The sequence below is a fragment of the Salarias fasciatus genome, chromosome 12, assembly GCF_902148845.1.
Source record: "Salarias fasciatus chromosome 12, fSalaFa1.1, whole genome shotgun sequence".
Classification (NCBI taxonomy): Eukaryota; Metazoa; Chordata; class Actinopteri; order Blenniiformes; family Blenniidae; genus Salarias; species Salarias fasciatus.
Genome location: NC_043756.1, coordinates 5,494,019 through 5,521,993, shown reverse-complemented (window position 1 = coordinate 5,521,993; position 27,975 = coordinate 5,494,019). Strand labels below are relative to the sequence as shown.

The window sequence follows — 27,975 nt, the reverse complement described above, 5'->3', positions numbered from 1 at the left end:
TAAGGAATATACCACTGGGATTAAAAAGTGGTTCCTATTGTGTTTTATTTTATTCTTTGCTATCCATTTAATGTTGATTTATCATATGTAAACTGAACTACTGAAAACAATTTTATTTTATTATTGTAAAATTTTTTAGAACCTTTTCTTAGCAGGGATCATGGTCAGTATTATTGAAAATAAAGAAGACACTTTGTTTATGTATTTTAATAATAACTGGCCATTTTAGTAAAAGTTTCATGTTATTCATTTATTTATTTATGCACCTTATACCGTGTTGGCCACTTTGTACTTTATTTTGAAAGCTGCACTTCCGCCGAGTGTCTCTCCGTGCTTTATTTTGACAGCGCCGCTGCTGGCTGTGCGGACACTTCCGGTGAGGCGGCTGGTTGAGCTCCTCTGTCTAGTCGAGCCTGTCAACAACACTGCAACCTGAGACGAGTTAACCAGCTAACTCAGCCCGTCTGCTGGCCTCCAAATAAACCCTCAGTCACAACTAGTCACAGGCCCGCTTGGTCGGCTGGATATATTGTGTTTGCCGTTTACTTTGGACACAGAGGCAGGAGGAAAAAGTGACTTTCCAGTTCGGTAAGTTGTCTCCAGCTGAAGCGAGCGGCAGGTTCAGTTGGTGTTTCCATTTTGTGAGTTCAGCTTCTTGAGTTGTTAGCTCGTGGTTGCTAGCCAGCAAGCTGTTGATGCCCCTCGCCCCCGCTTGTGTTTGTAGTCTGCAGCAATCAATGGACTGTTCAAACTGTGTGTTTGCTCATTCAATATAATTTTAGTGCATTAAAAAAGCCCGCAGTCGGGCGCAGGCTAGCTCTTTCATCTGGACCGGGTCACTGGGCTCGATACGAGCTGCTGGAGGTGAGCAGGCAGGAGCAGCACACCTCACTTGTTGCAATCTCAGACCTGGACCTGGAAGGAGGATAATAATCATCAGCTGTCTTATCGTTGTTTAGAATTAGATTTACATAATTGTGTGTCTGGGTATGAAGAATAGAGAGGATTATCTGAATTAACTTTGTAGTAGCTGGTGATTGTGTGCATGGTTATTTAATTTCTCAAAACAATTAATGAAACTGCTTTTTGGCACCAAGATTAAAAACAAATCTCATAAACCTGCTAGATGAACCTTGGTGACGCGGGTCAATATAAGATTAATTTAAGTCTGTATAGTTTTTTGGGGGAGAAAAAGTTTCCACTTTAAGTGTTGCTCACTTATAATAATGCACATTTGTGCACTGTTGTAATTACAACTTTTGAATGGCAAGGCCTGTACCTAAATCAGCCGGATTGTGGCCTCTGTAATACTGATTAATATCACAGACAAGCAGCTCAACTCTGCATAGGCTTACTGGATGACAGCCATAACATGTGTTGTTTACATATGTTTGTGAACTGTAACCCTTTAGCTTATATTACACCATTTTATAACATTTTTTAATAATGATTTAACCTGTAACCCATGTGATGTACTTACATTGACAGAAACATGATAAGAATCGGAGATCAAACTCCACAAAGAAGCTTATTGGATGCTAGCAAGTAACTTAGATTGTGAGCCACTGTTAAACTACATCTCTGTATCTTAGCTTTATTTTATTCACTTCTGTTCGTACATTGATTTCATTGTACCTGCAAGAGTAGATAACACTTTAATCTGAGGCTTATCAGCAAGCAACCAAAGTATAGTTACATGTTTTGCTTTCACATTACATCTGTATTTCTTTGTATGTCTGTTTTGACCTTTAGACAGTAAGATAATACAAAAAAAAACAGCTTAAACCTTCAGGATTATGACTCTTTTTAATGATAGTAAATCCATAGACTGGATCCACGCTGCAGTTAATCGTTTTTGGATGGCAGTTGTGTGTTTTTGATGTGAATTTTAAGTTATATTGTAAACTTTTTGGTGAACTCTCTTGAGAAGTTTTACACTTCTTCTTTTAACTGGTGGAAGATCAGGTGACATGAAGTTGTCCTTTGTATAACAAAAACTGGCTAAACCAGGTTACTGACTCAGTACTTTTTTTTTTTTTTTTGGTTGTAACAGTTTGTTACAAAGCATAACAAACGCAGTGGCGGCTCACCCTTGGCCCTACGCTCTTGCTTGTACTTCCTGTATGTCTCTGGCATTTGATGCATCCTCTTAACAATGTGTGCCGGATGTATTGGATGTGCAACACATGTATCGACCATGAGATGCACATCACTGTCGATTGGTAATGAGTTTTGTGTAAGATGCTTGCTTGTATGTCTAAGTCTTTGCAAGGCAGACACTTTGCTAATCCTCCGCTGTGCTGCTCGACCCACCGTCACCGCGAATGTTTAGCATTCCATCCTGGCGAAAGCGTTTCCTGTCAGCTTCTAAAGTTCTTTTTACTTTTCAATCTCTCAGGCAAAGCACAGACACACGTTTAACTATTTGGTCTTTTTTTTTTCCCCCAAAGCTTCTCTATGAATTGGAACCATTGAATCAGATGTTGGGATTTGTAATGTGACTTATTTGAGAGGCTGACATGTAAAGACATGTCTCAAAACTGGGAGACAGTTTAAAAAAAAAAACTCTCAAACCACAGTGCTTGTAGTGTTTATGCTTCTAGCCAGACACGTTGAATTTCCATAGATACTGCAGTGTGAATGGTGTGTGGACGACAGCAGGGCAGTATTGATTGAGAGCACAATGCAAATTTATGAGCAGGGAAATGTGATGGGGTTAATGGCTTTTCTTTTACTTTTTACTGCATTTCTTGTCTGAACTTCTGCCACCCGCTCTACTGGGTGGGTGTGACTGTGTTTACTCAAGTCTGTCAGTCTAAACATGATCATCTGTTTGCTGCCGTATGGAGGCGTGACACACACACACACACACACACACACACACACACACACACGCACTTGGACAGCCCCGCTGTAGCTCTGCTGAGATTTCTCCGCTGTAGCCGCAAGCACTCTGCAGTTGACAAGTGCAGAGCTTTTGTGCGCTGTTGACACACAGTGTGTTCCTCTTAGGCGCCTTCACCTCCTTCCTCCTGTGTGATATGACATCGCGGCTTGGAAACGGCAGAAGTCCAAGCTCCACAGCAGACGGTTGACATCTGGTCAGGTAAGCTACGCTTCCAGATACTTGCAGCTGTTTGATTCAGTGCCATTGTACTCGAAAAGAATGTTTCTCTGGCGAAGTAACTCAGTGCAGCAACAACATGTGGAAAGCATTATCAGCTGTGAGAAGGGAGTGCCTCAAAGGGCGAACACAGGAGTGCTGGAGCTGTTTCGTAACTTATTTACCACAACAGAAACGGCAGATGAGAGCAATTGTTGTCATGCTGTGTTTTAAGAATTAAGAGAGTTGATCCCCGGCTGACTCATAATAGTCAGTGTACGTCCTCTGGAGTGACGAGGCATTGAAAGATAAACATAGGAGCGTTCACCAGGGGTGGAGCGGAACCTTTTAAGACCAGATTGGTGTGAGTTTCTAGTGGAATCCCCCATTCGCTCTCTTACACTGGGTTACGGCATGAGAAAGAAAACAATGACATTGTGTAGTCGTCTGGCCTCCTTCTTGTCTCACTATTCATCTTGAAAGAATGTAGTCATACGCACTAACGCACCAGCAGTTCAACCTCATTATGCGCCTTTTACAAAGTCATTTGATAGGTAAATTATATCACTCTTCCTCAGTAATAACGCGAGTCAAGCAGTGCCTGTGATGGCACTGACGTTGTGAAACAAACTAACATAAGAAGTTATCTTAACATATTTCATCAGTGAACTTTTACTGGAACAGCCGTAGAGATGTAGGTAGTTTGCACAACTGGTGCTTGAGCAGCAGTCCTCCTCCACGTCACATATTTTCATATGTCATTACACAACAAGCAGGGATGTTTTTAATAACAAGTCACCTCTGCCTCTGGTGTAGTTTTACCAGTTCTAGGTACACGAGCGTACAGCGTGCTTCACTTTATTTTCTGCATGGAGTGAAATATGATAAAGGCAGACAGAAAGCTGTGCCACAAACGGTATAAAAATGTTCAAATCATGTAAATTTTGGTTCAGCTACAAGAATATGATCCAAACATAACTTCAGTACTAAATAAATGGAATGTCAAAATGTATGCAGCAATTCCTGAACCCACCTACCACATTAAAGACGCTCGTGCACAAACTGTACAACAAGTGAAAGCAGAGTCTCTACAGATTATGAAATTAATGGCTTTTTAATTTTTGAGAAGAATCCCAAAAAAACTGGGCTCATTTTGAGAGAGTAAAAGAACACTAAGACCAGAATCTCATTATTACAGTATGTATTATCACAGAAAGCATGTGTATGTCTGTCTTTTGCACCTTTTGATTAAAAGTGAAAGGAAATTGGACAAATAAAAACAAAAGTGATGCAGTGATCAGGTGACTCAAAGAGTAAAGGATTGGTTTCAACAATGAACGAGGAAGTAGCGACAAGATAAGGAGGCGAATCAAGTAAAACCTGGATTTGCATGATAAAAGTGCTATTTTAAGTGAAATGTGAAACAAAATGCTCTTTGAGATATCCTTTTATTGTCAGTCAGGTCATTTCAGAGATGTGACACACACACACACACGCACACGCCAAAGCTTTCTCCTCTTCAGATATCATCCAGGCTTGAGGAGTAGGCAGAAAAGTTTGGTTCAAAGGTCACAAATAAAATGATTAGCTCGATTAGCTTAGTCCGCTGTATATTGTGGCTGTTTTACAGTTTTTCAAGGCAGCCATAGAAAAAAAAACACTGTTGAAAGTAGCCCCTAATAAAACATTAATCACTTTTACTGTTTTATGTTAAGATGTCAAGTGTTAAAAAGGGGAATGAGAATAATTAAAGCAGTGATTGAAGTGATGCTTGTATGCTTTGATTTATCAAGCTCACTTCTTTATAAATTTTTTTTTTAATATTCTAGAACATACATGTATGCTGCCTTGTTTTCACACCACAATTCAGAAATATATTGTTGGATAAAAGAACTTTTGTATTTAAGAGGAATCTAAACTCTTTCTGTTTGACAATAGGTGCTGGTGAACAGGATGGCCGCTCAGGTGGACGTTCAGCCTGGGGAGGTTGGGAGGTCCGTGGCAGGAGGACGGCTTCACCTAAATCCCCTGACTGACTCCAGTAATACCAGCCTCATTGAGATTCCAGCGATAAATCAGGCTCGACTCATCGCATCAGAACCGAACAAGCCTTCCCCGGCCCCCAAGCCACGGCTTTCTCCCAAACCTTTTGCTGTGGAGAGAAATCCAACTATTAAACCCATACTTGCGCCTAAGCCCCAACCTAAACCCCGTCCGGAGTCCACCCTCCTTCCTGGACACAAGCCAGAGCCGCCAAGCAATCCCAAACCACTGCAGCCAGCCGCTTCTGTGAAAGCCAGACTGGCATCATCCAACCCCAATCGTCCGGCTCCCACATCCTTTAAAACATCCAATAAATTGAATGCTGGACAAACAACCAAGCCAATAGCTCAGCCATTTAAGCCAGCCCCTCCTTTTGACCCTGGAGTGACCAGCAATCCCAGTTCGTCTGTCCTGACAGAAAGGCAGAAGCCTGCTGCGTCCAGCTATGCCAGAAACCTGAGAAATCTGCAGGCTGCAGAATGGTTTGGAACCACTCAGAGGGAAGATGAGGGCCAGAGGGCTCAGGGCAAAGGGACCTCCATCACCAGAGCCAAGTCCATGGGGTTTCTTCTTGACGTTGGACAGGAAGTAGGAAAAAAAGAGAGGGTTCAACCTGAAGCGCCTGTGCAGCTGCGAGCTCAGTCCAGAGGTACCAGGACCAGGCCGGTGTCCGCCATCTTTCCTGACAGTCCCACTAAGGCTGAAACGGCGGTTCCCACCCCTCGGTGGGCAGGGAGAAGACCCCTTTCGGCTGATCTCACATCTAAGTTTGAATCCATTGGTCTTTCGTTGCACCGTAAAAGTCTAAAGGCAGATGCTCAGGAGAACGCCGCAGAGGAAAAGTCACCGGCGCTGAAGAGGGAGCAAGATAGAATCACACCACAGAGAAGCAGTGCTGCAGGTCATCCCGCTCTCACAGACCAAAGTAAAGCAGAAGAAACGGCCGCGAGAGAGACGGACAGCGACGATGATAAGCGTGGGGCGAGCATCAAGTCACGGATCAGTCTTCTCCTTGACTCGTCATCCTCTCTCGGACCAACCGGTCAGGGGTCAGATTTTCCCTCCCCAGTACAGCCGTCTCCTGAAACCGAATCTGCACTGGGTGTGAAAATGCTCATCAAGCAGCTGACGGAGGATACAACACCGACTCAGAGCGCTGTTATGAAGCCATCTGTGAAACCCCGCCCGCTGCCCCTGGACCGGACAAAAAGGTAAGATTCCGTATTTAATGTTCCTTTGGTTTGCTTCCGTCGTATTGTCGTTGTCCATGAGTTCTATTGTCATGCATGGCTTTTGTCTTGTGTGACGTGTGTCCATCAGGTTTTCGTCCGAGAGGTCACCAGACCTCATTTCCCTCAGTGAGGCTGCAGATCGCCATGAGATCATCAAAGATCCTCAGAGGAGGGTAAGAGAGGGACGGAGCTTTGTGCGAGCTGCTTTCCCGTGAGCTCAGCGCAGGTTTAACAGGCAAATGAGGCTAACAATGTGAAGCTGTGCTGCAGCCTAAGGCTTGGAATGCTTTCACAGGGTATTCTGTGAAAGGAGCTGTGTTTCAGTTTATTTGCCAAAACAAACTTTAGAGTGCTTGGCAGAAAAAAGAGAAACAAAATAGAATGTGCTCAGCTTTGTATATGCTCGTCTAGTTACTTAAAAATGTGTGCACAAAAATAATGAACATACTTTAAAACCTGCTTTCACTTACCTGTGGGGCCGAGCCTGAATGTGTTCAGAGAAAAAGTCCCTGGAGAAAATGGGACATTACAGCAAAAAAGGGCCGCTGCCATAGACGAACAAAGCAGGGAAACCTAAGACAGCCAGAGGCTGCCAGTTATGAAACACGCAGAGATCACTGGGAAAAAGGTCAATACGGAGAGGCTTTGATTGAAACCTCTGTACCACACCCACCGGTATGGAGTGGCCTGAGAACAAGAGTGATATCGTTTATGTGCTCACAGTTGTTTAATCACTCCATATAATTTATAGGACTTTGAATTCTTTTGTTCTCGGATCACGTTTGATCGAACATTTTGTTTTGTGAGATTAAAAGTATTATGAGAATCAGTTATGCTTTGTGTACATTTTATACCTGTATTTCTGCTCATAAATGGCAGTGTTGTCACTTCAAAGGCCGTCTTCACTGAACATTGATTTTCATTTTTTGCATCTTCTAAAACATTCATGCTTAGGAAATAAATAATGATGCCAGATTACAGTTTTGTACATAGGTTTTTATCACATTTATGTGAATTATTGCAATGGTGTTTCTGTGGCGTACTGTTCAGTGTTGTATGTCACAGCTATCATTTCTCAAAGTTACTTCCTCCTGAGAGAAAACATTATTTCTACTATTTTTTAAAAAGTAGTTCATTTTCAAAGACTTTTCCACTGGTATTAATAGTGTTTTCTGTTCTATTCATATCTTAATGGTATGTCTTTATTTTCTCAGGCTGAGGAGTCAGTCGTCACTCCAAATGACCAGAAAACATTTCTGGATTCAAAAGATTCCCAAGAACAGCTCAGAAGGGCCTCCAGTCCTGAAGGACCCGGGCTTGGTCCCAGCGGTGCCGTGCAGACAGTGCGGGCATCCCTGTTTGAAAATGTGGTGGAGAGGCACAGTGTGCTCATGATGGACGACGGGGCTTCTCACGGCAGCCCGTCATCTAAAAGAAGAGATTTGGAGGAGGACGATGGGACTCTGTTCATTGCCACTTACAGAGAACCTGCCTCCCCGTCGAGTCCTCTGCATGTGCGACATGCCTTCGACACAGTACAGGCAATCGAGAAGAACAGGGCCGTGAGCGAGATGGTTCCGTCAGCTCAGTGGGAGGACAAGGCAATGACGCTCCGCTCCAGACGCTCAGACGGGACCAGGCCGGTGGCAGAGGGGACTGGTCAGTCCGTCTCATCGATGGCAGCAGAGCCTCAGCCACGATATCTAACAGTTGGAGCTATAACGAAGTTTAGCAATTCAGACCCCAACCAAAGTACCGGTTTAGAGAAAGGGATGCAAAAGGACTCTCAAAGGGAAGGGCAGGAAAGGGTACTGGAGCAGGACGATGCAGCTGCGTCCCCAAAACGTTTAAAAATGCTGCCGACTGAAGAACAGTCCAAACCCAGGGCGACTTACTTTGCTTTGACCGGGCAAATGCAGGAGCCGTTTTTTCTTGGGGAAGTGGGAACGAGCATAAGGGACGTCGATGATCACTCATCAAGGTCCGCGCTCGGTGGCGTGCAAGGGAAGATTCTGTCAGTGAGGAGGAATCCATCTTTAGAAGAGGCATTTGGGAAAACCTCTCCATCTCAAGAACAAGTGGAGGGGCTGATGATGAGGAGTCATTTGTCTTCCAGAGAGCTGGTCGAGCTTGAGAGGCAAAGACTTAAAGAAAGAAAGGAGAGAGAAGAAGCGGAGAAAACACGACGGGTAGCATTAGAACAAGAAATGTTCCGGATGAGGGAGCTGGAGAAGGACAGACACAGGGAGGTGGATCTCCGATCAGCGTTAGACGAGCAGAGAAAAGAGGAAATGTTAGACACCCAAAAGAAAAGAGACCTACAAAAGGAGACAGAAAGACACATGGCTAAATTGAAAGAGCTTGAGATGGAGAAACAAGCACATCGGGAATTTGCTCGAATGAAAGAGTTAGAGATGCAAAGAGAGGCCGAAAGGCAAAGGCAGAAAGTGTTTGAAAAGCAGAAACGGGAAATGGAGGAGAAACAGCGGGCATTGGAAATGCAAAAACAAATCGAACTGGAAAAACAGAGATTACAAGAGGCAGAGGAGAAATTAAAACTTGAAAGGGAGAGGCAGTGGCAGTCGGAGAGGATGCAGGAAAGGGAGAGACAGCGCGAAAGAGAGAGGCAGAAACAAAGGGAGGAAGAGAGGCAGAGGGAGCTGGACAAGGAGAGACGGCTACTTGAAATCCAAAAGGAGAAACAGAAAATGGAGGAGATGGAGAAACTCAAGGAGCAGGAGAGACAACAGCTCTTAGAAATTCAGAAACAGAAGCAGAGAGAAAAGGAGCGTCAGCAGGCCGTTGAGCTCGAGAAGCAAAGACTGAGGGAGAAACTGGAGAGAGAACAGGCGGAGAAGATGAAACAGATGGCTTTGGAACAGGAAATGCTACGAATAAGGGAGCTTGATAAAGAGAAGGAACGACAAAAGGAGATGGAGAGGGAGCGTCAGAAAGAGATTGAGAGGGAGAAGCAGAGGCAGGAGCAGGAAAGACAACTTATGGAGTTGCAAAAACAGAGGCAGAGAGAGAAAGAGAGGCAGCAACAGATTGAGCTTGAGAATCAGAGACTAAGAGAGAAAAAGGAGAGAGAGGAGGCTGAGAAAATTAGACAAATGGCTTTAGAACAGGAAATGTTAAGAATGAGAGAACTTGAAAAGGAGAAGGAAAGACAAAAGGAGATGGAGAGGGAGCGTCAGAGAGAGATCGAGAGGGAAAAACAAAGAGCGCTGGAGCAACAGAGGCAAAGAGATTTAGAACGAGAAAGACAGAGACAACTGGACATTGAGCGGCAGGAGATGGAAAACCAGAGGCTGAGACAGAAAGAACAGGAGAAAGAGAAGAAGAGGCTAGAAGATTTAGAGAGACTCAAAGAGATGGAAAGACAACAGCTTTTGGAGTTTGACAAGCAAAAGCAGGCCGAAAGAGACAGACAGCAAATAATGGAGCTCGAAAAACGAAGATTGAAAATGGAGGAGATGGAGAAACTCAAGGAGCAGGAGAGACAACAGTTCTTAGAAATTCAGAAGCAGAAGCAGAGAGAAAAGGAGCGTCAGCAGGCCATTGAGCTCGAGAAGCAAAGACTGAGGGAGAAACTGGAGAGAGAACAGGCAGAGAAAATGAGACAGATCGCCAAACAACAGGAAGCAGAGAGGCATCGGCTAAAAGAGAAGCAGAGGAAGGAAGAACAGGAGAGGCTGAGACAGGAGTCGGCGCCGATGAGGCCTAAAGTTCTAGACCTGGACTCGGTGCTCAGAAAGGAGCCGCTGGTGAAGGCTACTGCTCAACGCAGCGACCCTGCAAATCGCTGGAAGGAGCCTTACAAACCTGGCATCCTTGACATCGACTCTTTCTCACCTCTGACTCAGCACTCCCCTGGGAAAGACTTGTTTCCTGTGTCCAGTACTCAGGGACTGGATTCTGATTTTGGGACCAGGTCACAGCATACACCTGAAAGAGATGTGAGCTGGAAGGCGCCACCGCAGACCTCGGGAAGCTTCTCAAGCCCTGTATGGACAGCGGGGCCTCAGGACCCCTGGGAGCTGCAGCCCGTCGAGATGTCTGTGGATAAACCTGCAGCTGATCCCAGGAAACATGTCAGCAAACCGAGCGCGGAGTCGCTCCTCTTCAGGCAGGATGAGCAGCCGTGGACTCCCCAGAGGAGCTGGACGCCTGTGCAGGACGAACCCCTCCACTCAGCCCCGTTTTCTGGGACAGAGGCCGGAACTGCTAACACTCCAAGTGGACTGTCTGGTAGCTCTTCCATGGAGTACAGCTGGTTGCCCAGAGAGCTGCAGCCTCAGGAGAGCAGGGGAGCCGCCCACCACCAGAGGAGGTCGCAGGGATCCCAGGTGAGGGACTCAGATCAGTGAAATATCCCCGAGTCTTCCATGATAATGAGATTTTTAATCTGAGAGGGTTCATTTTCATATACATACATTCATTCCAACATTCAGTTCAACAAACAATGAATATATTCGGCTCATGACGTTAAAGTTAAAGCAGCTGCCAGTTGGATGGAAGCCAGTGTGCACAAATTGTGGCTGTCTCGTGAAATATTTCTGACAAATTTGTTGATGCCAGCTTATTTTGTTCATGTTTCATATTTCTGTAGCATTTAGTAATTTCATGGTTTGTTCAATATCTATTGTCGTCTTGTTTTAAATTATAAAGTTGTCATGGATTCACTTCACATCTGAAGGAAAAATGTTTGAATTTACAAGATCTTAAAACAAGGAGAAATGTTTGCAAATCTAAATTGGCTCATGATATTTTTGTATTTTAAAGATGGTTGTCTGGTCTAAATGTGTTTGAGCGATTAGGTGCAGACTGTGATAGTGCTTCTCAGCCTTATGTTTGGTAAATGATTTAAACTTAGCCACTTATTTATTTTGTTGAGACGTTTTATTAAAATTGATAGAATGTATGGGAGACAACATTCCATTTAAATTGAGGTAGAATTTCAGCAGCTCTGAGTTTTCTTTTCCTCTTGAATAGACTTGGCTGAAGGCCAGCGCATCCCTAAACATTTACTGTTGTAGTAGAGACAGGTTGTAGTAGCATCATGTCGACATAGCCAATCCCTTCTAGATGTTTTCCTCCATCTAGTCATCTTCAGTGCCTCTTTATCCAGGTAAAGGTCTCGTGGCTGTATGGGCCGCTACTCTATCACAAAGCAGCTCACAGTCACACACACTGACATTCAGTTATATGGGCAGTTTAGGGGATTTCACAACAGCGCAGTCCAAATCAATGAATAAATGAGCTGCAGTAGATTGCTGCAGCTGCTTCCACATAAATGTTTTCCACTACACCGAACACACCTCTAACATGGCGGATATGGCAACATAGGGAGTGTCTGAATCTTTTTTTGTTGCTGTTTTGAATTAATGCAGTGTTGCTGTACGACGCAGTTAAAGACCTCTTCCCCACAAGGTGTTTGCTAAGCATCGCATTCACATCTCAGTTACTGTGTTCGTTCACATCACATGTAGACAGAAAAACTCAGATCAATGTGACTGGAGTGAAAGCACCCTCGCAGACGATAATTAATCTTACTTGCTTGTTTTTGGATTGTGAGAGGAAGAAACCCCGTGCTTTCATATGCAAACCCGACACAGAGAGGGACTCCAAGCCTGTACTTGAAGAGTATTTTGTGTGCTACCCACTATGTGCGTATCACTTGTTTTTCATTAGGCAGTGAAATGTCATACTTTAGGCTTCCAATATGTTGTCCAGTGTCCATGTGAATAAAATTTAAATAATTTTACCCAGTGTTCCAACTGTATTGGAAGTCAGATTTGACTTAAAAAGAAAAAAATCAGCCGAATGTACAAAAGTCAAAAAACTGAATGCATTGTTGCTGTGAATCTGTTAGAATATTCCACTTCTTCATTTAATGTAGTCATCCTTTAAACCCAGCTTGGAGAAATCAGATTGAATAACTTATTTTTGTTTTTTGTTTTTTTTTTTTTTAGGAGCTGAACAGGAATCGTTCTCGCAGCGTGTCTCGGCGATCGGCTCCTGCCAGCAGCTCTCTGGAGGGAAACCTTTCCAGGGTGAGGAGTCGCAGCGCCCATCGAGAGCAGGACCGTCACAGCTGGGTGAGTCGGGCTGCAGCTCAAGCTCAGCAGCAGCAGCACAAATGTGTGTGTGTGTGCGTGGCTGTAAGTCAGTAAGATTTAATACCACCGCTCAGGTCGCTGCGTAAGTTAAAAGACTGGCTACCAGCCCTTAGACACAAATCACTGTTTCCATTTCGACTGTTTTTCTGCTTCAGTCTGAGAGAGAGAGTGTGCAGCTGAGTGTAAGCGATGCTGTGTGTTTGTATCTCATGCTTCGAGGATGGACAGCAGCGGAATGCAGTTTGTTGACTGAAGTTACACGCTCCTGGGCCCAGCAAAGTGCCGGTGACTAATGTCGAAGGCACGGTGCTCCTCGACCCACCTCCACCCGCCCCACGCCACAATGCAGGGAAGGGGTGGCCAGGCGCCTTCTCAAGCCTGTAATTCAGGATCGGAGTTGACAAGTGGTTAATAAGTACATGTTCTCGCTGCTCGTTTATCAGAAGCCTGTCAGCAAGGTTCAGGGAAACCTGGAAAGTGAAGTAACCAATCGTGATCATGTGTGTGGTATTTGTTTGTTTCTTTGTGCTGTTTGGCCACTGTTGCCAGCTTTGAGCATCTGTGTTCTCGTATAATTTAGAAAATGATTTAACAAATTTCATATGCAAGTGTTTGCAGCTGTGGGCGTTTCCTACTCAGTATATCTGTGATTCATGCCTCTTTATCAGCTCTGTAGGGCTGGGTCGGAGTTTGCTCTTTGCCTCTTGGACTATAATTGCAGGCTCACGTTGAAGGTCTTCATTGTGAGCTCAGTACAGTGTTTCTGAGTCAGAGCTGGGATTCGGGGACCATGAGCCCCAGGTCACTACTACCACCTAGTGGCCTTGCTTTAGTCTGTGTGATTCTTCCTGGTGTCTGACTGCTTCCTTGTTGTCATTTACAGCTGATAGGAAACCTGCTGAACTTGCAGTGTTTTAAAATGTGGAATAAATTATCTACTTTGCAAAAAACAAAAGTGCTCTTTGCAAAATCGTCATGTGATCATTAATTATATTTAGGATGCTTTAATGTACTTTAATTTCGTGGCAAAAGAGTTCGTGAAAAATGTGCAGGGAGTGAGAGAATCTATTCCACTTTTCAGGAGTCATATGACATTGTGTTTTTCGGCTGTGCAGGGTACAAATGCACGACTTCCATCAAAGTTTTTGTGACTGGATGTCATGATTTGTAGCATATCGATGCAAAGCTCGACGTCTTCACGTCTGTTTTTATGGGAGAATTTTGTGGAAATCATAAATGACCTTCTACCTGTCGTCATGAGAATTACATACGTCAATGGTATTAATCATGTTTTAGCAGCTGATCATACATTGGACCCAACAGACGAGATGTAGAAAACTTACAATCATGCCACAGTGTTTCTTATTTTAACAAAATCATTGCATTTGCATTTGTAAAGAGTTAAAACTAGACGGACAACCATTTCCTGCAGATTGCCTGATAGGCATTAAGGTTAATATAATATTACGGTTTTGAGGGCCAGCTTACTCTGGAGTGTTTTCCCCATGTTCTCCAGTTTCCTCCCACAGTCTAGAAACCACATCCTCGAGGCTGACAGATCAGTCTGAAGTTCCTTTTAGTGTGAATGTGAGTGCTCGTGGCTGAACGGGTTAAAAAAATGTCAAAACAATATGTGCATCACGTTTCTTCAATGAAAACTATCCTCAAAATCAAGGACATTATGCTGTAATCGTCACAGAACAGGCTTCAATATCCAGAGTAAGAGTTTATTATTTAAACAGTACAGTTTCATTTCAGATTTTATGTTTTCAGTCACAATGTAATTTAAAAAATCTCCAATAAAAACACAACCTATTATTAAGTATCTTAGGTTTATCTCATAAATCATGTGATTTATATGTTTGGCAGAAGAAAAATTTAGCAGTTGCATTTACTTGAATTAGAAATATTTAGAGCTTCACTTGATCGTATAGTATGAGATATATTCTGAATCATCGACTGGTGGATGTCACTGCAGCACATTTGAATTAATGGCTGTGGGGTGATCTCATCAGTGAGAAGTGTGGTGGTGAGAGTCCGCCGTGCGAGGCAGAGCAGAGATGGGCACCAGGATGAGAGCTGTGTGGTACATGTGGTCATGTTGCTTTACCTCCTTCTGCCTCTGGGTGAGTGACAACATAACCCTCATTATACATGTCTGCCTCTCGGATGCATGTTCCTTCTTACATAATGCTGTATGTACAGTCTGTAATCGTCCTAGAGTTTGGACTCTGTGCGTCTTTGTCTCGATCGTGTAGCCGGCTGCCGCCTGGGTTTCTGGTCGCGCACAGTTTGATGAAGTCAGAGGAGGGAAGTGATGAACAGCTGACTCACTTCCCAGGAGATGATGCTGAGTGTGAGGAGGAGAAATGTTACGGAAAGGAGGCAGCAGCGTCGCCTTCCTACTTGACATTTGTAGCCAGAAGATGTCTTTACAGAAAACTTCATTACAAATGTCTCAAAAAATTTAACTACAAAATTAACTTTCAATAAACCATTGAGATTATTTCATATTATATGAAGTCAGATTACAGAACATAATACTGTCACAGTAAGATCCCCGATAACAGTGGATTGTTGTCACGTTTTAATCCGGTAATTGTTGTGACACTTTATGTCCGCTGGTGGTTAAGCATGGTTAACAGCCCCGCATGACCCGTCCACACCCGAACACCACCAGGCGAGACGTGATCAGTTTTAAAATGTTTGACAGTTTTAGAGTGATAGATTTGGATTGCTGTTGCACAAATAATGGATCTCCATCGCCCAAAAGCGCTTTACAGAGGAACCACTGATTTCATCCATCTGATATTGAAGAGAGAAAAACCATGTGCAGAGGGAGGGAGCGCTGCCTTCATGTTTCATTTGTGGTCAGCTCTGTCAAACATATGGCCTGTGGCCCAAACTGGGGACACCAGAGAGTTCAGTCCAGCCTGTGAGATGACTGTGCATGTAGTTGATACATTATCAGGACTGAAAGAGACATTTGGCACCAGAATGCCAAAGTTTAAGATTGCCACGATGGTGTGATGTGCAGCTGATGGTTAATATTGGGGCTTGTGTTGCAATTTCTTGGTGACTTTCACCCAGAACTGTATGTGCTGTCAAACTTGTTGTGAAAATTTATTTGTGTTCATTTGATTCTCATTGAAGACGCCCTGGAAATAAATGCTTTATATTCTGAGCTTCAACGTAGATTGAAATGCAAAATAATAATGTTCAACAATTCAACACATCATTAATCGTGATTAACTATAGAAATTGTGTGATTAATCATTATTTAAAACATGAATCTTTTGACAGCCCTGTGTAGAACATGTTAAAAAAAGTTCGTATCATATTCCAAAATGTTACAGGCTTGTAAATGTGAAATACTCCAAAGTATGTTATTGTTTAGCTGTTTAGTTTTATTAACCTTGTCTTATGGAAAAAAAAAAACCTCAAAAAAAAAATCTGAACATATTGACAACATTTACTGTATTTTCTCTTAAACGTCCTCCAGTTTATGTGTGCTTATTTTGCTAACGGTTGTGTTGATCTCCTGCAGAGAGAGGAACTAGAACAGCGACATACCATTTCCTGGTCATTACGATCCGTCCCTAACAAGCTGAGTGAGGCCACTGAGCTGCAGGTTGAACTCTTTAGTTGCAGCCATCCTGAGACTGAGGACAGAGGAGTGTGGTCAGTTTGAATGTTGTTGAAAACTGAGCGCTCATAACGCTTCCAACACGTGTTAATCAGATTACCTGCAGGGGGCACGTTCGGACACAGATCGCTCCTTTATGAGCCCCTTTGTCCCAGTCTGCTCAGTTTAACTTTGAGGTGTGTCCCGAGTCTTTTTTTTTTTTTTTTTTTTTTAAGGATTGCAGTTTACTGGTGGAAACCTGTTTTTTGAGCTGATAGAATGTGTCAGGAAGTGTTCAGTGTCTCTTGTTTGCATGAGTCTTAAGGCAGAGCGAGATTTGAACAAACATTTACCTGCCTGTTGTGATTCATTGTTCTGACAGACTGGTTGACTGGTTGATAAGTATACACTAAAATCTGACTTCACCGGCAGAGCCACACCTGTCTTTTCACAGTTCTGTCTTTTGCATGTCTAATCCATCTTTTCATTCACTTGATCATGCACTTATTCCTGTGTGATTAGATGATGCTCTTATCATCCTCACTTCCTCTTCCTGAATGGATTGTACAATATTTTTTACTCATCACCTTTTTTTTAACATTTGTGTCCATTGTTTTGCTGTTCTGGCAGTGTCACTTCACCATTTTTCCTGCAACTGAATCAGGCCGGAGAGACAGAGCACCGCAGAACATATATCACCCCCTCTCTCCCTCCCTCTCCCTCTCTCTCTCTCCGCCTCTCTCTCTCTCTCTCTCTCCACCCGCTCTGAATCAGGGACCTCCCATTCTCTCTCTCTCTCTCTCTCTCACTCTGAATATGCTCCACACTCCCTCTCTCCACCCAGTTTCTCCTTGACGGTGAGTCCTGTGGCGCTGACTACGGGCAGCAGCAGTGCTGACGCAGTTTCTCCTACCTGCCTGTACCTGCAGGAAGAGGGCAAGGAGGGAGAATTTTTCTCTTCTCCTTTGGACCTGACTTCTCTATCACGCCACCCTCTCCCGTTTCCGGTTTTTGACTCTGTGCCGGCTGCCCTCTAGTTTTCCTCTTGGAATACGAAGGACTGAAGCAGCTTTCCTTTCGCCACCAGCTGTCCTGCACGATTTCTCTTTGCACCTTTTTTGGCAAAAGACAGTGCTGTGCCACATGCTTTGGGAATACGAGCCCTAAGTGGTGTCAACTTTCAATCTGAGCCTCGTTTTGGGAGAAATGGAACTACGTCAGCTGTAAGAGTCTTCAGGTCGACTGTAATTTAGGCTCGAATCAGGACAGAGAGGATCGTACCTGGAAGATCGGTGGTGGTATCAGAGCATCGCTTAGGATCGCCCTGTGTAATGGACCTAGACAAGTCAATGCTTTGCTGAACAGATGGAGTGTTGAGTGTCTCGATTTAACAGTAGTGTTAGTTATTCTTTCCAATAGTTTGATTAGTTCTTAAAGGGAGATAAACATGTCTGAGAAGCCTGATGTGAGACAGCAAAGCAGAATTTCAATCTCATAGACTCGTGTGGTGCACATATTAGAATAGGCACCGGCCTTATATAACCTTTACATGCCCACTGGGATGGTGTGCCAGGCGTACCATAGCTAGCATATCTGGTGAGCATCGAAATAGACGTTAGAAAGCTCCACAATTTACTTTATGCCGACAGCCTGGAGCCTTGACAGTGATGAGTTGAAACAAGAGTCCTGACGGCTCCAGTGGGACTGCACTGCAGAAAGGCCATTCAGAAGGGAAACCAGGGAGTCCTGTTCCTGTGTAACGGCCCCCAAGTGACCGGCTGACTGATCTGACTGGCGTTATCTGTGCTGCAGTGCTGCGAGCAGCAGATACCACCGGCACCACCACATCAAACCAGCTGAGCTGTGTTGTTGTTCTTCGCTGTCACCTTCCTCACTGCTGCAGTATTGACCCTGCAGAATACGCCAGCGAGCACCCCGGACACTTCCCCTGGACTGCAACCTCTTCAGCACAACTGGACTCTAATGACTCCCTGCTGCTGCCACAGCGGAAGTCGCGGCTCAGCTCTCAGGCTCTGTTCAGACGCAGCAAGTCTTGCCAGCGGCGAGTTGTGATGGAGTATCTGGGAGACAAGCTGTCGGTGGCTCACTCCCAGGTGTCGGGCTGGGTGGGAAACGTCCGGCGCTCTTTCCACGGTGCGCTCAGCTTCTTGTCCACCTCTGTGGAGAGAGGCGGCAGGGGTGACGGTGGCACCGGGGACTTTAAGAGAACCAACTCTCTGCGCTCTCTAGCGTCCCGCAGTCGGGAGTCCATCCGCAGGTTCTCGCTGCGCAGCCAACAGCGTCTGTCCTTACGTAGGCGCACGGCCCCCAACACCCCCACTGCTGTAAGTACAGTGTCGAGGCGCTTTTGTACCAGTCACATCAATCTATTTGCAGCTCTTTGTGGCTGTGGTAACGCTCACTATTATACATTTTACGTGTTGGTGGTTAAATAAAGCACAAGTGGAATTCAAGTTATTGTACAGCAATGTCCAAGTCAGTGTGATAACAGCTGCTCCTGCATCAACAGTTTGGTCACCAGCCAAACATGTCAAGAACTCGTCCATCTGCTGTGTTACACATTCTCCTGCTGTTTGTCTTCTACTGTATCTGTTTCTATCGCATCGCAAGCTTATGTTATTCCTGGCAGAACGTTAAACTTGTCACTGCTGAGAAGTCATACCGGCTCGCCAGCTCTTTCTTCTGTCTCTTTGATATTCAGTTTAATAATTCAATTAATCTTGATTGACAGAAGCAGGAAAGGTGAGATTACTGTTGCAGCTTGTATTTGTGTGCCTCAGATATTACTCTCTGACGTCTGAACTGTTTTGTTTTAAGAGCAGATTTAGAAATCTTTGCAGTGAACTTTCTTCAAGCTAACGCCTGTTTGTTCAACTCTGAGCTCACCTCATGAGTCACAGTCTCTAATGATAAGATGTGTTTTCGCGACATCTGTGTGGCCGTCAATTGGTTCCAGGTCTCAGAAGCTCTCTTTGTGGTCTTAGAGGGCAGCGTGCCTTCCCACGACTGAGTGCATGAACGACAGTAAGAGGTCAGTAATGACTGAACTTGATTGACACTAAGTGGGTGAAGAGGAAGCGGTGTCAGTGAAAACTGAGATTGGGGAAAGAAAAGCAGGAGCTGGACGGGAGTCTTGGTTATTGTGTCTGTTAAGCCGGTGTTCATTTGATGCTGCTCTTCTTTACCCCAGTCTGACTGTCATCAAAGCATACTATGAGAGTAATGAGCCGTATACGACGGAGATGGACGGTTTTAAACGGTGCCTGCAGTTAATATTGAGGAATTTGTTTCCAGTTTGACCTTGGATTGCTGTAGGAAAAAAAAACCCTAAATCAAAACAAAATGCTGCATAATCTCCAATATTGATCCTAATCCTGGAAGGGCTGCAAAACCTGGAAAGATTTGTTTGATAGATTTGTAGCATAATGACGAACATGTCCCGTAGTGTTTGTTTGACATGATGTGATTTAGCTGATAGGAGTATTTCTTGGCAGATTTTATGCTGTAAAATATGTTAATATTATTTTTCCTGTGTGAACCACAGACTGTGGACTTCTGGCACAGTGGTTCATAGTAACTTATCTATTCAACAGATCTTTTCCTATTTGTGGGATACATTTTATCAAGAAATAACCATTTAAGTGTAGCCTTTAGTTTTCTCTTTGCAAGAATGACTGACATGCACGCTACTTGAACTGGTTCAGAACCTTTGACATTTGGATGGGTTGAGATAGGTGATTGAACTACCAACCTTGTTGTTGTAGGATAATCCGCTCTAGAAACTGAGTCACGGCGTTCCCAAAGACTTCTGAGTCTCCCACTGTCACAGCAGCTCTTTGATTTTTGTGTCTTCGCTGTTTTTTCTCTCCGTTATTCTCAGTGCAGATAGTTGAATCAGTGGACTGACCAAGTTCTCTCACATGCTTCAGATGTGTAAATCTGAAGTGAAAACTTTTGACGCGAACCTGATTCGGGCATCACGAGCAGTGGAAGCAAGACTGGGAAAGAGCTCTTTCAGGATACCAGTTGTTTGGGGGGGTTTTTTTCTTTGGTAATTATAACACACACACACACACAGACACACACACACACACACACACACACACACACACACACTAAAAAACAAACAAAAAAAAACATTGATCCTTGCAAGTCTTAGTACAGCTCCTGCTTTACGACAGATTCTGTTTCGATGTCCTCATGCAGTCGATAAGATTATCCGCCTGCAGCAGCACTTTCTCCATGTAAGAGATGCACAGCGGCTGGACGGACAACTCGTCATCAAACACCAGAAAAACAAACCCCAGAATGAGAGTAATCCTTTAAGTCAGGTTCGGCGCATTCTGAGCAAAAAAAATCCTAAGCCAAGTCAGGTTTTCACATTCTTGGCCTCTGTTCTGAGCAGACGCTTTGTACTGCGCCGGGCCCTCGCCTGTTTGCGGCGCTTATATAATGAAGTAATAACACAGCGCTGCTGGGCCGGCCTCGCAGGGTTCGTCTTAATCCAAGCCTTCTGACATGTGGCTAGAATACCCATTTGTTGACATGAGATTAGTGCTTATGGGAGCAGTTGTTGTGAATATTGAAGGATATTGATATTGATTACCGCGGTGGGCATGAGTGCACACCGAGCACGGTTTCCCACTCCACCCAAGCCAAATGGAGAAGAGATGAGTAGAGGATTGAAGGGGTGACGCACTGGGAGTGCAGTTCTGTGACTCAGTGAATTTTTACGGTTGTCAACAAACATATAGTATCCAAGATACACAAATCAAATTCAGTCTATTCCTGATAGAATAAATATTAAACTCAGATCTTTGTTTTGTCATTAAATTCTCGTGATACTGTTACCTGTGAGTTATACTTGTGCGAGGATGTTTATGGTTTGCGCTTTAAGATAAGAAGATAGCGCTCTCATAGTCTGACGTTCTGATAGTGATCCAGAGATAAGCACACATTTCTCTGCAGCTTTATAAACTGTGGTTTAATTTTTCACCTCAGATGCTGTTTACATCCAGTATTTTTTTTTATTATTATACTTACAGTAGCTGCTCACTTTGCTGTGTTTGATGTGAGACCATCTGTTATGTCTTTTACAGCAGAGCCCTTCTCTTCCCTCACTTTCCTTCATGCTCTCGAGGACAATCGGCGATCAGTCCGTTATCGAGCGCAAGTTTCCAAGGCCTCGCTGCAGCGCCTTCCTCCACAGATTGTCAGTCAGGCGTAGTTTAGTGATCAGCCTTTTCTCCTTCCATTCATCCGCTCTTTGTTGTGCTGTTTCCCTCGGACACACCCTTCCTGCCAGTGGGAACATGGCTATTGGTAATGTTATTAAGGGAAAAAACCTTCTCCTTGACAGCTATAAATCTTTGCTACTGGACCTGTTGGGTCAGCACGCTTCCTTCATCAACAATATTTTCCTGCTTTCTGGTCTGTGGCCACAGCTACACCTGTGAGAGCTCATTCAGGAAGGGATCTGCACAGTCCTTTAAACATTTTTTGTTATGCACTTTTTTGTGTGTGTATATTTTTTTCTTGTCAGTCAGCAAAGTCCTGCAGAAAAGTAAGTGAAAGAACCGCAGCTCTAGTTTTAGTATGACAGCTGGTAAAAGCCCATATTTCACTACACCACAGTATGAATAAGGCTTTAAAGCGGTAGGGCTTTGAGTGTGTTTATCTATTCAGTAGTGGGGCCGCTCTAACATGTTGAAGCAAAGATCTTCCTCTGTGCTGTTGAGCTGAGGGTGTGTTCAGGGTGTGTTTGTGGAATAGCACACATACTCCACGCACAGGACAGGAATTTTTATCACCGCAGTTTTACAAGGCCTGGTTTGAAGCCTCTGCCGGCAGTGATTACAGTATAAGTATAACATGTAGCAGATTATATAACGTCAACAACTATATACGAGCTGACCTTGTTGCACTCTGCTGTGAACATATAAAGCGACTGTATACATGCAGCATGAAGTCACAGAATGTGTTTTTGTTTAGTCTTGAATCTTCACAGTTAACCATATTGGACAGCAGCAAATAACGTTCACTGAAGCTGTGCTATGCAAACAGATATATCTGATGTGATGAGCAGTGAAGAAAAGTCTGTTCTTCATATTGTATCTCATAATATTGATGCTATTGCATTAAAGTGAACTGATCTCAAGGATTTGAGCGATCCCCAGCTTGATCTTCCTAAAGCACCGTGTGGCATTGCAACGCTGGGCTTCTTTTTTCCATTGTGTGAGGGTGAAACTTCAGCCTTCATAACTTAGGGCCGCGGATCCTCTTCAAACGGCATGTGCAGCCATCAGTGGCTCGCTCAGAGCTCAGCCGTGTGTATATTTGAGGCTAAGTGGCGTGACCCTGTCGCGTCAGCTTGAGAAGTATGAGCGCTGTAAATCCTTGAAAAGAGGATGAGTTCAAGTTCAAGTGCTCTTTTTTTCAGAAGCAGAGGGTTGGTGAATGCCATTCTCACTGCTCTCTGTTTTCTGTCTTCCTGTCAGGAAAGGCTCCGCTGATGAATGACATCCTGTGCTGCCGCTCGTTTCTCTTTCCTCAGTCTCTTCAATTATTTATTTATTTGTTTTTTATAATCGCTCTCAATCTAAACTTCTCACTACTGCATGCTGAATCAAACTCCCCCTCTGGTGTGAGGTTTGCCTCTCCTGCACTTGCTTCGCCGCGCTACTGTACCTCTGCTCTCACCGTGCACAAAGAGAACAGGGAATGCATTCATGCAGGCAGCAGCGCTCCCGTAAACATTACAGCTGAGCTGCTCTCGCCGTCAAGGAACCTGGGCAATTAGAGCGCCAGGTGTATCACATTTCTCTGTCCACCCTTCAGGCAACATCTGAGGACAGAAGGTTTTTCCATTGTTTTTATGTTGTGTATGTTTTTTTTTTTCTCTTTCCCCCTATATAGGCCAGGTTTATCAGTTCATGTGCAGGCGTGCTTTTGTGAGCTCCGTGCGGTTTTGAGACAGTATGTCCTCTGTACCGGCCTCATTAAAAGAGCCACGCTTCAGTAGGCAGCAAACACACACTCAATCATTCAACCACCCATCTCCATCTTTGTCCCCAAGCCGGTCCTGTCTCCATTAACTCATCCTTTCACCTTTTATCATCCGTCTGACCGCCGCTGGCCGCTCGAGCTTGACGTCCTGCAGCTCTAACGGCGTTGCTGCAGGTTCTGCTGCGGCGCTGGTGACGTCGGTTAACCAGTGGAGAATCTTCACCATTGCAATGTCACATTTGTCATGTTTCAGGATTAAGCTGCTGTTAAACTTTGCTTTGCAAGAAAAAAAACAGAGCAGAGCCGGCAAATGTTCACACATTCCTCTGAGAAGTATCAATCATGTGTTGTTTTTGTATATATCATACTAAAACAATGCCACAAAGATAACGCCCACCCCAGCAATTAGAGCTACTAACAGCAGCTTTTCCTTACATTTCAGTATTTTCTTTCAGAATATCCTTATTGTTTTAGGAGAAACTTTTCCCATTTTGTTCGGAGTCCAGTAACTTTTTGATCACTGAACACGATTTGACTTGAATCTGTGCATCCGACCATCTTTGTCTTTGTCTGAGTCACGATCCCTGCCAACATGTCTCCAAAGGATCATAGACTCTGAACAGTCACAGACATCCACACCGGGGTCTAGGCATGGGGCGATATTCAAATTTTATTCCACGTCAAAATAATTGCAATTATTGTTTTATCACAATATGTTTACAGCTTTAGAACTGTCACCAAAACATATTGGAATCACTTTAGATGTAATTTTGTGGAAAAACTATGATTAAAACCTCTTTAATATGAATCCTTGCACTAAAAGGTTCGACTGGGATTTTGGTGTAAAAACGGTTTTGTTGGATTCACTTAAATTAAAGATTAAAACAAATATTAAACTACTGTCCTTCTTCTCTCTCTTCCTCTTTCATCCAGGTGCCACAGAAACAAGCTGGTGAGGAGGAGGAGGGCAAAGACTCGGAGACGCCAGTCCGTGACTCTGACAGTCAGTACGGGACCTGGGAGACTGGACTGCGCACCGACGACAGGTAGGCCTTCATATTAGAAAATCATAATACCAGCAATCATTGTGTGCAGCAGAAAAATATCTAACTAAATTATGTAAAATATCAATATACAGCGAATATCCTGAGAAAGACAGTATACATGGCAGCGTTCTACACATGTAAACCGATGTTACCGGTCGTGTTGTGTTCAGGTCTGTTCAGTAGGATCATCCTGTAAAAGGCAGGAAGCCACAGTGATGCTGAAGGCTTAATGCTGCAGTCAAACACTGAACGTTCTGCGTCATTCCCACCTAGTACTGACCTCATGTGGTCAGAACATAATATCACAACGCCGATGATGATAAAAAGTGTAATTATTCAAGTCAGATGAGTTAGAGGAAGTTAGATCTCGGTCTTCTTCTTGTACGTACTGTAATTATCTTTCTTATCCTTGTCATGGTGATGCTGGAAGTCTGTGGTTTGTTGTGCTGCGTCATCTTAATCACAGCTTCTCACAGTCTGGACAGGAACACCGAACACAAAAGAAAAACTGTGACTCATTGTGTGAAATTGGAAATGCTGCCACCACACACACTCTGTCGCTGGCAGAGGTGTTTGAACTCTGTTTTCTTTCTGCTCCAGCCTCACGCCGGCCACTCCCAGCTCAGAGAGCAACCTCAGCCCCTCTCCGAAGAAGCCCACCTCGCCGCTCACGCCAGGCGACGCTGCATCGCTGTCTGAAGCAAACACCCAGGACGGCATTCCTCCCGCGTCTTCAGCTGAGAGTCAGCCTCTCGCTTTCCCCGACGTGAGTGAGCCGCAGCTCAAACATCACTGCTATGCCTCCATTGATTTACAGATGGTTTGTAACACATCGATGGAACAACACAGCTGTCAGTAGCAACACACTTGTAAATAATTACTCATCTAAGATCAGAAATGAAAGAAATTTGTATTTGTCAGATTATTTCCTTGTTGTGACGGCACTCGATCGGTGTTGTTTTGTAGATTGGATGATTTGAGTCTGAAGAAATGAAGCATTTGTTTTGTTTTTCTGTGCCAGGCTCCGACCGCTCTGTTAGACACGAGCGTCCTTCGCTCCAGAGCTCAGCTGGGAAAGAAGCGAGGCCCCCGGACACGGCCGTCCAGGGCTGCCCGTCAGACCACGAGGCTCGCAGAGAAAGAGACCAGTGAGGACTGGCTTTACCGAGACTCCACAGGTCTGAAAACTGCAAACTATGAAATGGAAATCTTTCTTTGTTTGAATTTATCCTGCTGAGCTCCTCAAAGATGATCTAAGCCTGATGTGGCACACATTTATGATAAATCATGTAAAATAGAAGTTTAATTAAGATCCACTGTTGTCATCTTAGACTGATATGACTTTGAAAGGTTGTCTGCTGTGAAATGAAGAAAAAAAATATTTCCGTGTAATTTAGTTTAACGCTATAAGGAGCTACTACAAAGAGGATGATGGGCCATAATGCAGCTCTTTCCTGTCATCTTGACAGTAAAGCGTTTGAGCAGCTGAAATGTTAATGAGTTTCTAAAGGATGAGCTTTCTTGATATATATCCATTCATCTTCAGATTGGTTTTATGTAACGTGGGGTTGTGAGGTGCTGGAACGGATCCCAGCTGCCTGGGTCAATACAGAAACAGGCTGTCTGAGCCAGTTAGAGTCACTAATTAATTTTATTTCGGTCCTTTTCTGCCATATTGCATGTAATGCTGCTGGCACGTTGCCTGATGTAGCCCTCAGAGGCTCCCCTTCCCTGTTTTCTGTAGTTACGCACTCTTTTTCCAGTCTATGATGTGATGACAGAGTGCAGACGATGACATTCGAGACGCCTCTCAGACGTCATCAGGCTCATTTGTGTAATCTCCCTCGGGCGCGGCTCTGCTGTGGAAATGCAAATCATAATGACCCACAAGCCTTTTCACTCGGTGGACTGTCCCCCCGCACGCCAGCTTTAGGTAAATTACTGAGGCCTCTGTTGGGGAAAACGGCGTGTTCAAAGTGTCTCCGTCTCCCCGGCAGACGCCAAGCCCGAGAGGAAAGAGGACGACTCGGATTCAGAGGAGCAGACCAGAGGAGCTGAGTCCAGCCCTGCTGTGGCCTTGCAGCCACAGAGGGTCGCCCTGTTCCCCGGGATGGACCCTTCAGCTTTGAAAGTGAGCCACTCACAACACGTACCCCCCCCCCCCCCCAGAGTGTCACATGGAGCAGTTTCCGTTCTGCCTGAAAAGCGCCGCGGCTTCGCCTTAACCTGTCGTCTGTTTCCTCAGGCTCAGCTGAGAAGGAGAGGTGACTCTGACAATCAAGTTGATGGAGCTGCCGCCTCTCCCTCCCAGCTGTCTCGCTCTCCAAAGTCTCCCTTCCTCCCCCGCGCAGCTCGTGTGCTGCCCCCTCCTGGCGGAAAAGAAAATGGGTAAGCAACAACAACACTTTATCTCCTCTTAAAGCTCTTTCACAGTCTGCTTCTCCCTCTATGCAGAGCTCAAAATATTCCCAAAAAGATATTTTAAGACTTTTTTCACAGTTCAGACTCTAATTATTATATTTTTATGCTTTTTATCACTGTAGAAATCAGTTCAAAAGTGTAAAATTGACCAAAATTGCATACATGTCCCTATTTCCAGCTAATAACTGTTGAATTTTTCACTGGATTCCATAAAAGATTGTCATCTCAGTTTTTGACAGACTTACGTAATAACTTTATTTATGAATGTCTTAACATTTGTATGATGTGTACTTTTTGCAGTAATTTTTCTGCGTTATCCTCTCCAGTAAAAAATAACAGTGTATTTATTCCTACAAAGATGTACAAATGTTAACTGCTCTCAGCCAGAAGACAACAAAACGTGGCCCTTTTTTTTTTTTTTTTTCTAAAGCCTTGTTTCCTCCCGTTGCAGTGAGGAAGACTCGCCTCAGTGGCTCAAAGAGCTGAAGTCAAAGAAACGTTTGAGTCAGTATGAAAGTGAGAGCTAGAAAAAAAAAGAGGTAAGACAGTTTTATGTTTTAAAGCCGATAGAGATCTTCTTTCTTTCCATCATTCAACCCCTGTTGTTCTTCTTCTCTCCTGCAGGTTGCCTTAACAGATGAATCTGTGTAACAGAAGCCTTAACGTTTGACCCAGACAGAGGTTGAGAGGAGAGGATGAACCTACAGCTGCTGATGAATTCTCTTTTTTTTTTTTCTTTTCCTTTTTCTTTCCTTTTTGTTCTCTTCCCATCTGGGTTGATAAATGTGCATGGTGCCTTTTTATATGGAGAGTTTCTGTCTTATGGAGAGGAAAAAAAAAAAAAACAAGCACGGAGATATTAAAAAAAACCCATCGGGCTGCTCCGCTTCCTCCATATCATGCTTGAAACCCGCACAAGCTCCTGCGTGCAGGAGGGACTTCACACGGACACTTTAAGAGGGACCAGGAGGAGCGAGGGCGGCGGACGCCGTTTCGGGAAACTGTCAAACCGGGTGGGACCACGACGCCTCTTCGTCCCCATCGTGCTTCGTCGCTCCGCCGGAGGACAATCCAGCGAGTTCTTCACCAGACGTTTGTTTGTATGTAGTTTCCTCACTCCACTAATATGTGTACAAGCCGGCCGCGTCCGCGCCGGCCGCATCCGTGTTATCTGTGGAGTCACACAAGCATCGCCATAGGATAACATTTCACACACTAATGATTTTTGAACCTAGAGAACAAATCACCACAGACGTGATTGTCGGTGGGAATGTGTATCATGTTAGCGGCTGTAATCAGGAGAGGCTATATTTGTATTATTGTTGATTTAACAAAGACAGAGAGCTAGTTTTGGAGA

The 27,975-nt window shown here is 44.3% G+C and overlaps 1 protein-coding gene across 2 annotated transcripts; it reads left to right on the top strand.

Moving 5' to 3' along the window:
• Positions 1-373: 373 nt before the first annotated feature.
• Positions 374-27,975, top strand: LOC115398006 (zinc finger CCCH domain-containing protein 13). Of its 2 annotated transcripts, XM_030104617.1 has the most exons (14): positions 374-588; positions 3,013-3,106; positions 5,042-6,357; positions 6,467-6,551; positions 7,593-9,781; positions 9,830-10,727; positions 12,354-12,479; positions 24,085-24,197; positions 24,798-24,963; positions 25,219-25,375; positions 26,195-26,328; positions 26,443-26,585; positions 27,070-27,157; positions 27,243-27,975. In XM_030104617.1, exons 3-13 carry the CDS (start codon positions 5,057-5,059, stop codon positions 27,143-27,145), a joined length of 5,388 nt encoding a protein of 1,795 aa, XP_029960477.1. In that variant the 5' UTR covers positions 374-588; positions 3,013-3,106; positions 5,042-5,056; the 3' UTR covers positions 27,146-27,157; positions 27,243-27,975. The 2 variants fall into 2 exon arrangements, with proteins under 2 accessions (XP_029960477.1, XP_029960476.1); XM_030104616.1 differs by having other exon boundaries at positions 7,593-10,727.